Source organism: Rousettus aegyptiacus, unplaced genomic scaffold, assembly GCF_014176215.1.
Source record: "Rousettus aegyptiacus isolate mRouAeg1 unplaced genomic scaffold, mRouAeg1.p scaffold_m13_p_3, whole genome shotgun sequence".
Lineage (NCBI taxonomy): Eukaryota > Metazoa > Chordata > Mammalia > Chiroptera > Pteropodidae > Rousettus > Rousettus aegyptiacus.
In genome coordinates, this window is record NW_023416306.1 from 9,314,722 (window position 1) to 9,332,474 (window position 17,753).

Sequence of the window (17,753 nt, forward strand, 5' to 3'; positions counted from 1 at the left end):
CATGAAAAGAACATTGTCTGAAGATAAGATCTCTGCCACTTTACCACTTGAAATAGGATTTCCATTCAGACCAATTTAAGCTAAAAAGAGGCAGGTTATCAAGTTCTGTCTCAACCAGGAACATTCTGTTGAATGACTTTTTCAAAGAGAATTACAAATGCGTTCCTGCAGTGATGATACATTACATTTGTGTGGCATCTTACAGATTTTAAAGTGCTTTTATTTGTTTGATGTGTTGTAGACTTATAGAATAGGCATATTATTGAATGAATGCATGAATTAATTCATCGACTTGATTTTCTAAAAAGTGGCATATTTGTGTGTCGAAGCTTGCCATTACTGTTTTGGAATTTGAGTCAAATACTTCTTTAACTCTGTGAGACTCATGAAAATATTGATCTAGTACCGTTAAAAGTAAAGCCACTATCTTTGCATTGTGACTGTAGTCTAAGAATTTGGTTTTTATTTATTCAAGAAACATTGCATTAGCCAGCACTTACATATATGCTCTCTCACTGAGAACATGGAGAAGGAAAGAGAGAGAGACAGGTCTTTTTGTACTTTGCAGTGAAAGGACAAATGTAGACAGTCACAGCCGCATTAGAAGTGGGGCGTATGCCTGGGAGAGTCATGCACGGAAGGTGGCACGCGTGCAGAAACTAGAGGGAGGGCAGAAATCTGGGCCAGCCGAGGGGACAGGTGGAAAGAGAGGAAGAGGGGAAGGGAAAAATGCTTCCTCCAAGGTCTGAGAATGATTTATTCCAAGGATAAACTTGGAGAAGGCAGAAGAGACTGGTTGCTCTGCAGGTAGACTGAGAACTGGTGGGGACATGCCTGTTGCAGAGACTTCTGAGTGAAATGTTACATGGACCCGTGCTTCAGTAAGAGTACTTTGGTAGCTAGTTCAAGGATGGCAGAAAGAGCTGGGGCTCAAGGCCAGTGTCACCCTCCAGCCTGACTTCACAGTGGACTTGGAGTAAAGTTGGTTCATTTCCCACTCATTCAACCAGGAAAGATATTTCATCTCTTTTAACCCTGAAGAGATCAGTCATGTGTAATATGACAGACTGCCTCCTTTGTATGGAAGCCTACCCAAATGGGTCGAGAGGGGTGGAGTAAGCCTACAACCCTTGATGGAGCCGGCTCTGGAGAGCTTGCTGGCGCAGCTCCTGTTCATGATAAGTCCCTGATTTAAAGAACGGGGTTGGAGGAAAAAGGCAGAGGGGGTGGGCAAGGGAGTGGCAGCCCTGGCTTTAATGCACAGTGCTCACAACTGTGAAACATCAGCAGCATATCCAATTTAAAGCCGTTCATGTTACACTAACCTCTGGGATTCTTTTAACTGGGCCTTGACACGTCAGTCTTTCGCCACGTAAATGTCCTTCTGTCAGCAAAGGCCATTTAACAGCTTCCAAAAGAAGCAAAGTCCTCATGGGAACAGGCTTCCCAGAAACCAAAGGAACAAGGCAGAAAGAAACATGTGTTGTTGGCTTTTGTCACTTCATAGCCATATCTCCAAAGGTGTTGGTTTTTTTCCTTCTTTTACTATATTGAATTTTGCAGCAATTTTATTCCATTATATCTTTGTTTCCTAAAATTTTAATTATATCAAATACTGAGTGTATGATGTGTCTAGCTCTTTAAAAAAAAAATGAAATAGAGCCATGTCAAAAGAACAGGGAGAGGAAGGATTAGTCAGTAAACAGTGCTGGGGCAATTGATTAACTATGTGGAAAAAATAAATTCTCACCTCAGTCCTTAAACCTAAATTAATTCCAGATGGATTAAAGAGTTAAATGCTAGGGGAAAATTTGGAGGACTTTCTTAGTATAAAAGCAGTAGAAACCATCATGAAGGAAAAGATTTGTCTATGTGTTATTTAAACCTCTTCACCTAAAAAAATTTAAAGAAAATTAAATAAAGTATTTTCCAAAACATTGCAAAGGATTAGTGGCCTAAAAAAAGGAACAGACCACTTACCTAAGAAATATAGTCAAGACACGTATGACCAGATGTTCAACCTCCATCATGATCGGAAGAATAAAAATAAAATCAAGATAGATTCAATTAATTTTAAAGCTACTGACTTGACTACAGTCCTTAGTGTTGGAGGTGAGGCGCAGGGGTACATTCTAGCACAGGCTGGAAAGTGTAAAGAGCCTCCATCTTTCATCTATTTATTATATTAATACATTTATTATATTTATATTATACTTATTAAGTGCCTTAAAATATTTATAACCTTTGTCTCTGAATTCTACATCTAGGAAACAGATATAAAAATTATGGACCTGTTCTTATTATATAACTTAATGGTAGAAGAGTGGTTAAATATAATATGGGAAATTCATTGAGTGCCATTAAAAGATATGTTTTCCAGGAATATTTAAAGATGTGGGAAAATGCCAACAAATAATATTAACTTAAAAAAAAGGGCAAATGAACACTGTACTTACAGTAATCCTAATTTTATTAGAAAAGGAAATATAAGTGCATGTGTATGTAATATCCCAAAATGTTAAATTATTTTCAGATGGTGAAGACTTTACTTTTATCCCTGTTTCCTAACTTTCTAACTTTTCTACTGTCATTGTGCATTAGCTTCATAATCAGATAATAAAATAGATTTTTTAAAAAGCAAGCTCTCATTAAATTTGAATTAGGGTGGTTGAGTTAACTTATTTTAAATATGTTCAGGAGCGTGTATTTAACGTTATTGCTGAACTCAAACATGACTGTGTCCTCACTTCGGTTTGCATCTCTGACTCTCTGATTGGCTTCTCTTGCAGCTGACCGCCTGCGTCCACGGGTCTGCCGCCATGCTGTACCCCATGTTCTGGCAGCACGTGTACATCCCCGTGCTGCCCCCGCATCTGCTGGACTACTGCTGGTAAGGCCGCGCGGCTTCCCCTGCCCTTGTCTGCCCTCCTCCAGGACCTGTCCGGGACTGTTAGGTCTATACCTCGTAATGCAGTCGGTGACTCTAAAATTAAAAATGCTAACCCAAATCATATGAATTCTAGACCACACGACTTCACTGCCCTTTTGTTTCCAAGCGGCTTCCGTATGTGTCACGGCATTCTTACGGGTTCAAGTAGATAATACTCTTCCCGTTTCTCAGTTTGGGAAAACCAAAGCACCAAGTCATTGGATGATTTTTCCCCCGCTGAGACAGATTGAAAACTGGTGACCAGAACAGTTGAGATCCCCCAGGTCTTCAGGTGTCGACCCTGCCCTGGCGTGTTCTGACACTGGCTCTCGGCTGCGGTTTGGGAGCATAAGCCAGACCCCCGTCCCCTCTGAAGTTTTCCGATGGGAGTTTCACTGTTCAGTGAACTGTGTTTTAGTGGAAGGAAGGAAAGCAGGCTTTAGAGTCAGCCCTGCCTCATTGGACAAGTCACTTGGCTGCAGATTTGTTGGTACATAAGATTATAGAAAGATGCAACGGCACAGCCGAGGGAAGGACACCGTGGCGGACGCGGGCGCGTGGTGGGTGCTCCGCAGACGCTGCCGCGAAGCCTGGTCATCCTCACTACCTGTCTTCAGCAGATTGCCAAAAAGGCTCAGCGGGACTGATTTGGATCCATTTTTCTTCTAAATAACGTGTTTCTCCACTGTGATGTGGTTAAAGACATTGTTTCCAGACAGCTCAAGTCAGCAAAGCTGATGAGGGCGCACTGTGTGTGTGTAGGAGAAGGCACTGCCTGCCACACGTCGAGAGCTGCAGGAGAAGGGGACCCATTTGAGGGGCTACAGTTCTGTCACTTATGAGCAGATGATGCAGGACATTCTCTTTTGGTTCAAATTGATTGAGTCCCAGTCAGCCATAATTTTTGCTGGGTTCTCCAGCCCATTTTGCAATCCTGCCAGTAAAGAGGTTCACCGAGGTGGCTTAGGTGTCCTGGGAGCTTAAAGGTATTCCACAGTGCTCCTTATTTAAATGTGTTGGGCTCACCCTCATCCCAAGAAGCCACAGGTACAACACAGATGTAGCTCAGGGCCGTCAAGTCAAAATCAGTGACCCTCTCCAGTACCTAGCACCAGGTGAATTGGCTCATTTCACATTTCACTATGTGTCTTTCTTGTCAGGATGGCTCTTTTTATCCATGCGTTCCTCCCCCTCATGTGAGATGAAGAGGCTGTTCCTTTGCTTAGACTTGCTGCTCCTTCTGAGCTTCTGAACCAGCGTTCTCGTTTGTTTGTTTGTTTGTTTTCCCACTGCCATGTATCTCAAAGGGAAGGCCCATGTTTGCTATCCAGGAGTGTTTGCTGTTTGAAGGATTGAGGGGTTGGACAGAAGCAGGCACTGAGAGGAAGGAGGAGGCTAGAGGAGCAAGGGGGAGAAGACAGAACAAAACACATACCCAAGGAAGGCAGAGGGAAGACAGTAAGAAAGGTAAAAGGGGAACATGTGTCCCCTGAGACTCACACAGTGATGCCCAGTCCCTTTGCCACCCACCCTCTGACATACAACACCCCTACAAGCACATGGCCCCTATACCCGCACATGTCTCAGCCCCCTCCCCCACCTCACCCAGTCATGTGCTGTAAGGGGAAACCTTAGTTGGAGTTCTCCCTGGAAGAGGCGGGCCTGTGTGTCGATGCCGTGCTTCAGATGGGAGCACCCAGGGGCTCCTGTGTGCAGGGACTGGTGGAGCGGGGAGAGCCCTTGCAGTCCCTCTGCCCCCCAGGTAGTACAGCTTTAGCTTTCTGCTATTTGGGAAGTTTCGGTCACTCGGTTGTGAGCTTCTTCAATGCCAGCAGCTTGCGTTTCCAGAACCGTGAGGAGGAGCAGCAGTGAGCACAGTGGCCGCCGGGGTCGAACGGCTCCTGCGCCCCAGCTGCTTCTTCACATCCGTGGCCTCATTTAATTCTTCCAGCCGCCTGGTAAGGCAGATATTATTAGATCCATTGCACAGACTGGTAAAGGAAGGCCTCAAGAGGTTTAGTTACTTGCCCCAATATAGATATTATGAACTGTATGATTCCATTTTAATAAAAACAAACATAGGAGCAGAAATCTAGAAGGAAATATACCAAAATGTTTACAGTGGTTTATGATGAGAAGGGAGAGAGATTCTGTATGATTTTTATTTTATTTTCCATATTTTCAGATATCTCTATAATGAAAAAAATATGGCTTTTTTAATTAAAAAGTTTTACTTAAAAAAAAATCAGTGTTTATTCTAGTCAGTTATTCTCTTCAGCTGCCATCCCAAGGCTCAGCCCTCTTTTCTTGTTTGTGTAGAGGATTTATTAGCTGTCTTACTCTTTCCCGTGGAAGCTAATCCACGATCCTCTTTTCAACTTCTCTCTAACTCCAGCACTGTCAAGAACTGTGTCACCAGCCTGACCGAGAGCAATGATCCTGACAAGTCTCACTCAGAAGGGAAGACTGGGCAAGGAAGGCTGCTGAGCCCTTGTCACCCCAGACTTCCACTCCAAAAAATCCATAGTTAAGACTCACCTTCCTGAGCTTGAGAGGGTTTTGCGATTGGGCTCCATCTCGGAAGTTGGTGTGATAGCATTTCTTGCCTGCTCTCTTGTTTGCATAAAAGAACTTTTCGACATTTGAGTGACCAAAAGGTGATAGGCTGGTAGGGATTGGTACCTGTTTATTAACTACAAGATATAAGAATAATGGAATAAAAGACCCCCAGGAGGAAAGAAAAGAAAAAAAAAACAGATCCTCCATTCAAGGCTTGATTTGATCACCTTCAGCCTGCTACCACTGCTTTGGTCAGAAACTACAAATGTCATGAAATTTGAGTCAATGCTAATAACTTTATTCTATTGTGCTCAGTGACTTTCTCCACGTTGAGTTTAATCCTTGGTGGTAAGAGCCAGCAGGGATAACTAGCATTTTAAGTAAAGTGCTAGGAGCCTGAAAGATGTAAATTTGAAGGAGGTTTGTTCCTCTGCAGATGATTTAAATGTTAAGTACGTCCCCATGCAGGGGATACACGAAATGGAATCTGAAAACTATTATCTCCTGTAGAAATGAACTCTCAATTTACTCACCGCACAGGAAGGGCAGATTCTAGTCATTTTCACTGCCAGCAGGTGCCCTTTCTATGCATAATAGACTTCACAAGTGTAATTAACACATGAGGACCACTGCTGCCAGTTTTTCTTCAGGTACATGCTGCTAGGAGTTTTCAGGACAACAGTGTAGTATAGGCTGTAAGAGCTTTTTACATTGTACTTGAAGATGAGGTGTTCATTGGCTTCTGGACAAAGACACGTTATGAGGCTGAGCCCAGACCCTGCTGTTGGCATCACAGGTCATGGTCCTTGGACTCAGAGACCCCGAGAGCTGTAATGCAGCCTTCGGTAGAACGGAGGCCAAGAGAGCAAAGCTCTAGGAGTCGGTGAATAAGTGGCACGTACGATGCCGAAAACCCCACAATTATGTGGAAGGCTCTAATTGCACATTCACAAATACACTACCCAATTATCTGAGTTAACTTTAATTAGAGCTATAATCACAGATTTTAATTATCTGAATAAATCAGTTTAGTACAAATAGTCTGCCCTAAATATTTCCTAACTTGATTTTTTTCAAGTTCCTTCCCATTTTTGAAGAGAGTAGTAGGGAAAGTGCCCGGGCTTTGGACTTAGGCAGACTTGGGTTTAAGCCTCAGTTTCATCTCCTACTAGCTGTGTGACCTTTAACAATCTATTTTACCTCTCTGATCTCCAATTACTTTTTCTGTAAAATGGGTTTTATTTACCTACTTTGAAGAGTGGCTTTAGGAATTAGAGATGTTGGTTGTCGGAAGCAGATAGGAGCCGTGTAGTAAGTGGCGGTTGCTCTTATTATGGTTATTACAAACATGGGACGCAGGTTTTGGTTTCCAGAGTGTTTAACTCACATCAAACATTATTCTTGCTTCTGTAGCCTGTGAGCTCAGGGAGAAACTTTATAATTCCTCTTCTCTTTTTACCCCTCAGATTGTTTTTATTTTGATTTTTTTTTATTTAACTTGAGTTATTGTATGGTTGTTTTCATTTGCAGCTGTGGCATAAGAATGAAAAGAAAAGAAACAAAAGCAGATGGCAGAAAAAAAACGAAAGGAGTAAGACATTTCCAGCCCTTATGAATATTTAAAAACATGTGCTGCTGGTTCCTTTCTGCTTTAGATCTGTGCCATTCTCTCGACTTTGAAAGTGAAAACGAGACTGTTCCCTACCTTGGCCGATGACAGCCCTGACCTTGGCCAGTGTTGGCAGAGGCTTCCCATTTCTGGGACAAAAGGATTAACTTGTCGATGAGAATCAGCGTCCCTTTCATTATAATAATCACCCTCTATTGAGTACAGTGTGTATGTGTCAGCTCTTTATAAACATTATTACAAAATCTTCTAACTCTGGCTGCAAGGCAAATATTATTAGCTCTATTGTATAGATTAGGAAATCGGTGCTCAGAGAGGTTTAGTGACTTACCCACTGGCACACAGCTAGGAAATGGTAGAACCGGCACTTGAAATCCTAGGCCATCTCATAGTAAAGCTTTCATTATTAGTATCCTCTCAAGTGTAAGAGAATAAGTTGTACCCATCACCAAGACTTTATGAAGGAATTCTTTCATGTAGGCTTCTTGACGACTTGCTAATTGTAAACTTATCATCAATTAATTATTCATTCAGCAAATATTTATAGAGCACTTACTATGTACCAGGCACTATGCTAATTAAATGTTGTTAATAAAAGGTCCCAGTAGAAGCCATATGGTATTTCCCATGTAAATTCCTTTTTCTCCCTTATTTATTCAGGAGCAGTCCTAAATAAGGACCAAAGTCATCTCCCAAATTGAATTGTATTTACAAGTTATCTTGGACACTTTTTAACACACCTTTATGGTAAAATATTTCTGGATCAAATCAGAACAGGTTCATGTGTTCTCCGCATCCCCCCACCCCCGCCCCCAGAGTCTCCAGGTCAGGAGCCAAGTTAGTAGCTACCCCACCCCTGCCCCACCCACCCAAAGCTTTCTGAGGGCGTGGTGGATCTGAAAGTTAAATTCGATGTGCACCATTGAGGTTTGGGGCTTGCATTTGCCTTTGTAAAATACATTGTATTTCCTGGCATTTGTTTCCAGGTGACTCTGGAAGGCATTCTTCCCCTCAGAGTGGACATACTCCGATTCTCTGTGAGAGATACCGGTTCTAGCTTCTCTGTCTACACTGCATGTAGGGATCTGAACCACCACCCCACGCTGCATCATGTGTTTCAGCCGGGATTTTTAGCAAACAGTCGGAAATATGTCTAATATCAGGGTGCACCATCCACGTGGGTGACAGGGCCTCAGTCTGGGCACAGCTCTGAAGTGACTTCTGGATGATGAGAGCTGGCTCCATTCTAGTCTTTACCTTCATTGGTGCCGTGCAGTTTTGCATCAGGGGATAAACTGATGCTAAAGTAAGTGGAGTTGTTGATATTCTTGGTGGCAGAAATAGGAACCAATGAAGTGTGGCGTGGTAGAAACAAGGAAACCTGGCTTTGGGTCTGGCTTCCTCGTTCACTAGCACTGAGGTTACGGAACCTCTCTGAGCCTACTTTCTCTTCTGTCAAACGTGAATAGTAATTCCTACTGACACAAAACAGGTGCTCCAGAAATAGTGGGTACTGACTTTACTATTATATATTCAAAGACAACATATATTAATGTATATATGTGTATATGTAAATGATCCAGTAAATGCAGTTGAAATGGCAACACTGAGGTGGGACGGCAGTCTATTAGGTAGACAGGTGTGGCTGAATTTCTCTTATCTCTACCGAGCTCTGGGCTATATAGGTGTTGAATTCCAACAAATAAGCAAAAACTGTGTCATTTCTATTTTGTAGCAAGCATTTATGAGTGCCTACTATGTCCCTGGCATTGGGCATAGGAAGGTAGGCGCTACTAGATGGTTCTGCCTCTGAGAAAACTACTTCACAGAAGAACTCAGGTGTCCAGGCAAGAGAAGGAGATCAGATGTTTTTCAGAGCTAGGAAGCAGCCAAGAGATCGTGACAGGCGTAGAACCACTGCAACAAGTCGCTCATCCAAGAGAGGCAGGAGGAGACGAGGACCGGGATTTCAGCTTCACACAGAAGCAGCAGCAAAGTTGCGTCCATGGCGGGCCCGCAGGTTAGGAAGTGCACAACATGTGTTGGTTGAACTAAGGGAAATGATAGATTTCTAGGTAAATCCCTTATTAAGATCTGGCTGAACTTGACCCTGAAGTTTGAACAGAGCAGCTGATAGTAGAAGAGTTCGGGCATGGCGGTCAAAGTTCCAGGCCCACATCCTGGCTCTGGTGCAACCGAATGTCTTCGGTAAGTCGCATGAGCTCTCTGAGCCCCAGCTCCCTCACCCACAGGAGCACAGCAGAAGGTGCAGCTCTCCTTAAAGATCCTGGCATCAAGCGGGCAACCGAAAAGCTGTTAGGTGACCATCGTCACTGGCCCTACACTGAGGCGCACCTTCATTTCCTTCAGCAGTACCCAGAATTGAAAACGCCAAGAGCCTTTGCGGGACGCGTCGGACAGTTTCTGAGTAAACCATCTTCCTGGTGGAAAAATAGGAAAGAGAAGAGACTAGGCTATTTGCAGTTTTTGCATTATTGATTCTGCAGGAATCTCTATATTATAGGTTCTATAAGAAAGCTGTCTTTTCAGGTTTTCTATTTGATTTTTAAAATTGAAATGTAATTCATATGCCATAAAATTCACCTTTTTAAAAGTGTACAATTTAGTGGTTAGTACAAGGTTATACAACTATCTCCGGTATCCAGTTACCGATCCATTAGATTTTTAATATATTCTTTATCGTTGTTAATACGGTTTATTCATCCTTATTATAAAAAAAAAAAAAAAGATTTTTAACCTTCCGAAGCATATATAGCGAAAAAGCAGATGTTCTGCAAAGGTGAGTATTGCGTGTAGTTGGTTGGCGTCGGCCCCCGGCCCGGCCCTTCGTCGGCGCCCCCGGCAGCACAGATACCAGGAGCACAGCGGACAGGTCTCCTCCCGCCTCAGCCCGCAATGGTGCTGAGACTGTCAGGATCAGAGAAGCCACAGCGTCCTTTCCATGGGAACGGTTTGGGAAGGTGGCTGTCACTTAGCCACCCTGGCCGTGGCCTCCACCTCCGCTGCTGCATCAGCACATCCGGACCTGCCCTGCCACCCTTCCGGGCCCCTCCTGCTGCCCGATGTGGGAAGCGCCGGTAGACAGCCTGCCTCCCCGGGCCCGGCTTCTGATGAGCCTCCATGGGACACAGCTGGCTCTGCCCTCTGCCGCTTATACAGCCAAGCTGGGGCCTGGTTTTTCATTCTGGTGACACATTCTGTATTTAATTCCTCACTCTTCCCTGGTCTTGAGCGTCTCTTAAACCCAACACTTAGAAAATTCTGGAACGTCTAAGGCATAGTGTCATGGTCTTTACAGCAAAGACATTCTAGATATCTTCCTGGTCACCAGTAGGGCAGGAGCCACAGACCATCATCTGTAATGCCATCATTACAGAAACTTCAGCAGTGGAGGACGTTACCTCGTGTCAGGGTTTTTGTACTGAGTAACCCTGCCTCCCGGTCTGGACACAAGGGAGGATGCTAGAAGCACCAGCACAGCTGAAAGTAACCTCTCGACAACTGTGGTTGGGCCTCCCCTTACACACTTGAAGGACTGAGAGTCTAGGCTAAGAAGGAAATCGGATGCTACGCATCTTGGTGTGTGACATATTTTAGTCCTGGAAAAACGAGAACATCTTTTCCTGTTGCATTTTTAACTTTTACATTCTTTTTTGTTTGTTTTGTTGCTTTCTCTTGATTTATTTTTTCATAGACCCTCCCCCCCCTTTATCTTTTTCTCTCATTTTCGTACCTCGTTCCTTCCTGTGTTTCTGCGAGGGTCTCACGGGCCGCTGGTGGCTGACAACCTGAGACTTCCCTTCTGCAGCTGGCTCTAGCTGTTATGGTTCTCATTGAACTCTCTGGGGCAACAGAGAGTCCTGCCTTCTGACCTTTCCTCTGTGATTAACTTCTCTCGCCACCCTGGCCTTAGCCACGGAGCCCTTCCTGATGTTTTCCAAGTCCAGCCCCTTCCGGTAGACCGAGGAGGTGCAAAAGGGCGGACTGCTGCAGGCTTTGATGTTGACCTTTCCAGGTTTTCTTCCAGGCATCATCTTTGTAGCTCAAGTGTTCATTTGGCTGGGTTCAGTGGCTTGGAGCTCTAGAAGGCTTCTCTCCCAGCCCCCAGGGTTACTCCAGGAAGCCACAGGGCCACACTCTGAAGGGCATTGTCCTCCCTCTCCCCCCTCCTGCCATCAGCTCCAGTGATACACATGTGTCTTGAATTAGCAAACCATCTCCAGTGCCCAACTCCACACACACTGGGCTCCGCCATGGTGAGCCCTGTGGTTCGGGCGCCGAAACTGCAGATGGAAACTGGACAGGCTCTGCCTTCTCTTCCAACCTAGAACTGCCCCAGACGCTCTCGGGTCCTCATCTTCCGCTATTGCCCATAAATCAGGGAGGGCTGGTGGGACACCAGGCAAGAAGTGAAATGCCATTTCCCCTAAGAAAACCTCGATTAACCCACGTCATTCGTACCCCTTCCACTTTTCAGGCCATGTTTTCTGTTTTTCACCAGCTGTGACCTTTGTCAAGTCACTTAACCTCTTTAAACCATAGATTCCTCAGTAAATTATGGAGATCAGCCTTTTGAGATTGCTACGAGAATGAAATGGGGGTGATCTTAGGTCCGCCCCACGGTAGCTTATGCACATGCAGTGATGAGCTTGTTTAATGTCTGCTGTTAACTGTAAGCTCTGAATAGTCAGGGCCTGGAACTCTTTTTTTCTCTCCTCTGTCCTCAGCCCAACATGGTGCCTGACACAGAGTAACGTTTGTTGATTGACCAGCATATGGAAAACACTGAGCACATAATAAATGCATCCGTAAGATGTGAATTTTCTCTTTCCTCTCCCTGGTTGCTTTCTTAAAATCAAGCTCCCGCGTGCCGAGTTTGTTTTTCTCTGTGCCCACCATGAATCACATCACGATCCTCCTTCCCTCGTTGCGTTGGCAGCTGGAGTGCTCAGAGACAGATCTGTGGCCATCCCAGGGGGTGTGCAAAACCTCACAGCACACAGTCGAAGAGAACTGACTTCGCCCCGCCTCGCATTTTTTTCTTTGGCCCTATTTCTTTTGCTACTTTTACTTGCTGTATTGAGTATATCCACATATACCTCCTTAAATCCTGTTTAGGACAAGAAAGACTATCCATTTATTTAAGCCAGTAAGGAAAATCTGCTTCTATTCTGGCTATGAAGGGCCCACTTGCTATTTACTTTTCGGTTATAAATATCAAATAACCGTTTCCTCCTTAAGTGTAACATAATGGTTAAACAGAGTTAGTATTAAGACTAGCATAAAAGACTTTGAAGTAGAGGGACTTGGGTTGGAATCACCATTAACTGTGACCATGGGCAAATTTCCGAGAATCTTGTTTTTAACCTATGAAAGGGATGGTATAAATTGGATTATTTGAGGATTAAATGAGATGAGGTGACCGACCGCCCCCCCGCACAGCCCTCCGTGATGGGCGAGCGCTCAGCACGTGGCAGCACCGGAGACTCTCTGACGCCGGAAGCAGCTCCATTCCCCTGTGACCTGCATCTAGAATAACCTAACTGTACAAGTCAGCATGTGACCTATGCCAAACCGGCAACCCTACAACTGCCTCTTAAAAGAAAGGCATAGGCAGCCCCTGGGCTGCTCGATGGGCAGCTCAGGTTCAGTGGGACTTAAGGGAGGAGGGGGGCCTGAGGCCCTCTGAGCCCAAGATGTGTTTGGAGCAGGGGACTCCTGTGGTGAACGGGGTGTTGGGACAGAATGTGGAAGGGCCTGGGCCTGGCACCCTGCTGGCTGGACCTCAGGGAGCAGGTTCGAGAAAACCTAACCTTCCATGGATGTGCAGCTGCTGGTCTGGGAAACAATAAGCTTGGTTTATCATAGCACAGCGGACCTGAGTTCGAGTCTCTGTTCCATTGCTTACTAGCTGTGTGACCGGAAGGGGTCGTTTAGCTTCCCAACCTTCATTCCTTCATCTGTAAAAATGGCAATGATATTAGTACCCACCTCACACCTTCGTCATGAGGATCCAATGAGAAAATGCCAGTCGAGCCCCTAGCCTAGTGCTGGCTTGTGGCAAACAAGCAGTAAACGGTGGCTGCTCGTACTGGCTCCCTGTGCGACACCGGCCATTCGTTTAGCCTGTAGGCCATCTATGTGGTCACTCTCAGTAAGACCAAAACTGGTTATTTGTGCTCTCCAACACTGGGTCCTGTGGTCTTTGTTCCTATTCTTTTGTCGTGGCCTCTCTAACAATGCCAGGCCTCGTTACTTCATCGCAGAATTTAAAACTCTAGGACAAGCCATGTTTACGCTTTTTTTTCTTTTTAAAAAAGAAAAAATCTCAATGGGATGAGACCTCTTTCAGGGTTTTACTTTCTTTTAAAAATGGTGATCTAAGGAAAGACTTGTGGGATTTCCTTTGCCCATCAGGGTGTTTGGTTAAGAAGGTGCTGTGCCTCTGAGGGGTGGGAGGGGACTGCGATGTGTAAATTGCAAAGCTGACTGCATTTATATGGGGGAAAAAAGGAAAGAAAAACAGTGGATCTCACAAATCCCTGGGCAGCTCTTAACTAGTGCCTTTCTCAGGTAGGAGAGGTGTAGCTCACCTGGGGCTCTGGACACCCTTCCCCCACCCCCCAATGCTCTCCCCACCCCACTGCTCCCCTCCTCTCCCCTCCCCTTTGTCTCAGGAAGCTGTATTTTATGTGTTCGAGCAGCCAGTGTTCTTTTATTTCACCTTACTCTTTCCAATTAGTAGCTGCTCACCTCAGGGGAACATAATTAAGAGGGCCCTAGTTATCTGGGGGAAAGGAATTAAACAAATTGCGAAAGTGCAGTAATAATGAACGGGGAATACAGGGCCATTAATAAGTCTGCAGTATCCATATTCATGCCGCTCGTTGCTAGGAATGAGCTCATGCTGTAGGACTCACCTGGCAGAGAAGTGATCTATCTGCATCTCAGGCCTAGAGCTGGGTGACTAGTCCCCTTGGTATGCCAGCTCCCCTTTCCCTGGCTGAAGTACTGGGGTGGGGCTGCAGGGACTCAGCATAAGCTTTTTAGCCCAACAGCCCTTAATTTGAATGCGGCTTTCCTGTTTACTAGCTCTGTGACCTCAGGCAAGTTACTTTACCTTTCTGAGCCTGCATCCCATTCTGAAAATGTGGAAAATAGCACTACTTTGCAGAGCTGCCTTGAGCATTATGGATAGCTAATGCATTGAAGCAGCTGGGTTATAGTAGTAGCTCAATAAATATTAGTTCCTTTTCCCCTTAAGGGGATTCAAACTGAACATAACTTTCAGGTAAAGGTCATCCTATTGTCACTGCCTTGACACCAGCAACAGAACCCCTTTCCTTTTCAGGGGAAAAGGAAGAAAGAATAGCTGTTACTCTTTTGGGATGGAATTGATGAAGGCAGATAGTGCAGTAATTCCCAGAAAACAAGAGCCTAGGACAGATATACCCTGCTCTGCTATTCAGAGACCTACAATGGCATCTCACAATCTCTATCAGCCACGGGGCAGTTGTGACGCAGTTGGTCATAGCTGTTAATATTATCACCACTTTATGTGTGTTGTTGGTTCCGCACATGATGTGTCTAACTGCCGTTTAAAATCTCTTCAAAATTGCACCCAGAGTCCGCATCGAAATGTAAAGTTGCTGTGAATGCTGAAAGGCCCAAGGGCAGAGAAGCCTGGGGTTTGTTTGCTATCAGTGAAGCAGATATTTGCATTCATATTTTCTTGAAAAGCAACAAACAAGTTCTTCCCGGGACCCCATAAAGGAAGATAGCACCTAGTAGCTAAAGTTTTATTAAGTTTTGTTACTGAGATACCCTTGGGAAAACATGGACATTGATGACTCTGAATCAAAAAATGTTTCAGGTAAGTCGGACTCTGAATGTGAAGAAATTTTTTAGGAACAGCTTAACCAATCAATTTTGCTATATTTTCCTTTTACTGTATGCCCACGAGTATTATGTGGTTTTTAAATTTCGTCATTCTACATGATAGGAAAGTAATGAATAATAGTTTACTGGGTAGTTTTTTGCCCTTTTCGTGGTGCATAAAATCAGAAGTAGAGGTTGCCCGCCAGAGAAAGTGATGAACGACCCTCCTAAACTCAGCAGGTAGCCAGGTGACAGGGGAGTGCTTGGAGTCAGAAACCTGTGTGTAGAGATGACACATGTCCGGCACCTCGCATCCATCATGGAGTGTCAACCTGTCTCACCAGGGTTTGCCAGGTATCCGTCAGAACCCGGACAGCCACAGGAAACCATTTGAGGGGCAATAACAGACTGGATCCAGAGGCATGAGCCATTCCAGGGACTCAGAGAGAACCCATTTGGACATGATGGCAGTCACCTGCTGAGCCTACCTACCCTGTGCTGCCCCTGTGCTAGGCGCTTTACGGATTATCCCTAATCTGTCAGCAGTTCTGAAACATTTCCACTGGGGCAGGTACTGCCCGTCTAGAAGACACTTTGCCAAGATATAACAAAAGACGTGAAAAACGGTCCTGCCTTTTGACTTAGTACTCCGTATTTGGGAATCATGCACGTGGAGTTTTTCATATTATAGTGTTACAGTGAGAAGTTGGAAGTGACAATGTGTCGCTCGAGGTATAGGGTTCATGCGTTATAGTTCATCTGTACTTGGCGGAATATTACACAGTGTTTCAAATAATCACAGTCTGTAGTGAAAAATAGGAAATGTTAATGTAACCAATGAGAAAACAATAAAATGTAGTTTCAAAGATATAAAAATTTCTGTTAATGCAGACCGGTATTGGAGAGCAATGCAGAAACAAAAATAGTTCTGTTAAAATGATATGATCATGGATAAGTGGTTTATCCCCCCAGAAAAATTTCTCTTTACAATAAAAAAGGCAATTTTTTAAAAATGAGGTTTTTAAAGAAAAAGGGTCAGTAGCAGCAGTGACTACTGTGGTAAATTGGAACCCGTTTTCAGAAACGTATGTAGAACAGACATGTTAAGAAGCTACATTGACATGTTAAGAGAATTCTGGGTCCCCCCCCCCCATTTCCTGCTTGGAATTTGTAATTAGTCTATATGCTGAGTGAAAATGCTGTATTTGAGGAAGTATTTGAAGCTTTGTAAGCAAATGATGATAATGTAAAAGGTATTTGTCTAAATTTGCATTTATATAAAACATGGAGCTGCTGTGATTTCAGAATAATGTGTTTTAAATATTTTCTAAATACGGAGCTGTTGCAGCCCTAACAATACTTGGCTAAGAAACTACATTTTGGTGGTAGGCCATAATTACTCTTTGGAAAATTATTGAGCTTAAAAAAAATACCTACCTAAGGATACTGATGCGTGAGTCCCACTTTGTCCCTTGCATAGGCAGTCATTTCTGGAAGACCGCTTTTTCCTCTTTCTTAGGGTATCATTGATTTTATTGCAGGACAAAAGGGCATGGCATTAAAACCTATATACTTAAAATTCTAGAAAATATTTCTTTTTTAGGTGAGAGCCTGTGTTGAGTTATACAAAGTATTTTCACATTTTTTCTCACAATTTTTGGAGTGTCTTTTTCCATACATTAATTCATTTATTGGAATTTCAGTTCTGAAATGCTAATTAAAACTCGGTCATCGGTCAATTGCATGATTGAATGTAAGAGCTGGAAAAGTCGATAAGATTTGGTTAAAAATGTTATGGATTTGAGTTTTTCTCCCTTCTGTGTGTTAGGCTGTGCTTCTGAACACATGAAGAAGTGGCCATTTTTCTGGAATTTTACACTCTTCCTGCTTCCTTTCATTACATTAGGCAAGGTTCCACTAGATGAGACATTTGTAGTCTTAAGACTTCCTGCCAGGGTTCAGACTTTGTATTTTTGACATTGAAGCTGTCGTGTTTCTGAAGCTACTTAATTAGAAACACATTCATCTCAGTGTACACTGGAAAAAACTTGGACAGCAGGGCCAGGCACACTGGGAAGTGTGAGCGTTTGTGGAGCTGGCAGCTAAACTAATGGTTTACAGTTTAAGGGAAAAAAATATCGTAGGGCATTTCCTTGCCCCTAGAAGCGAGGAGAAGCCGAATGTGCACAGCAGACACCTTTTTTAAAAAGAGAGAAGAAGAAAGAAAAAAAGACAACTCCACTTTCATTGCAGTTTTGTCTATAATTCTTTCTTTGGCTATTATCAAATACAAAAGTCTTCTAGAAGAATCCTTCCCAAAGTGTGCTGCTAATATTCAAATCCGTTTTATAGGCTCCCAAGATACGTTACTGCTCAGATCTGTAGTAAGGAAGACGTTTTATATTCAGAGGAAGGATTTTTGCTTGAAGAATTTTGTTTGTCAAATGGTAGTGAGGGAATTGTGCCCCCTTCTTATTTTTAAGTGTTTGAGCAATTTTAAAATGCACATCTGATGCTTAAAAACTTTCGTTGCCTATCTATTGGTTTTTCAGGATGAAAAACCTAAACTCCTTAGTATTCAGTTGGAAGCAAATCTCCTTTCTCATTTCTAACCACTCCTGGTTTCTTCAACCTTGTCCCCAAGAAAGCCATCCTGTAGGTCCACTCCCACACTCCCAGCTGCTCCAGAGGGAGGTGCCTGGTCACCGCAGACTGAGACAGGTAGCGTTCCTTTAGGCT

The 17,753-nt window shown here is 43.9% G+C and overlaps 1 protein-coding gene across 11 annotated transcripts in view; it reads left to right on the forward strand.

The window, feature by feature from the left end:
• Window positions 1-17,753, forward strand: part of DENND1A (DENN domain containing 1A) — a 452,316-nt gene that overhangs the window by 238,840 nt on the left and 195,723 nt on the right. For all 11 annotated transcript variants that reach the window (XM_016137432.2, XM_016137434.2, XM_036238282.1 and 8 more), the window contains one exon: window positions 2,790-2,890. In XM_016137432.2, the coding sequence (XP_015992918.2) occupies window positions 2,790-2,890 (101 nt within the window). The remainder of the gene's footprint in view (window positions 1-2,789; window positions 2,891-17,753) is intronic.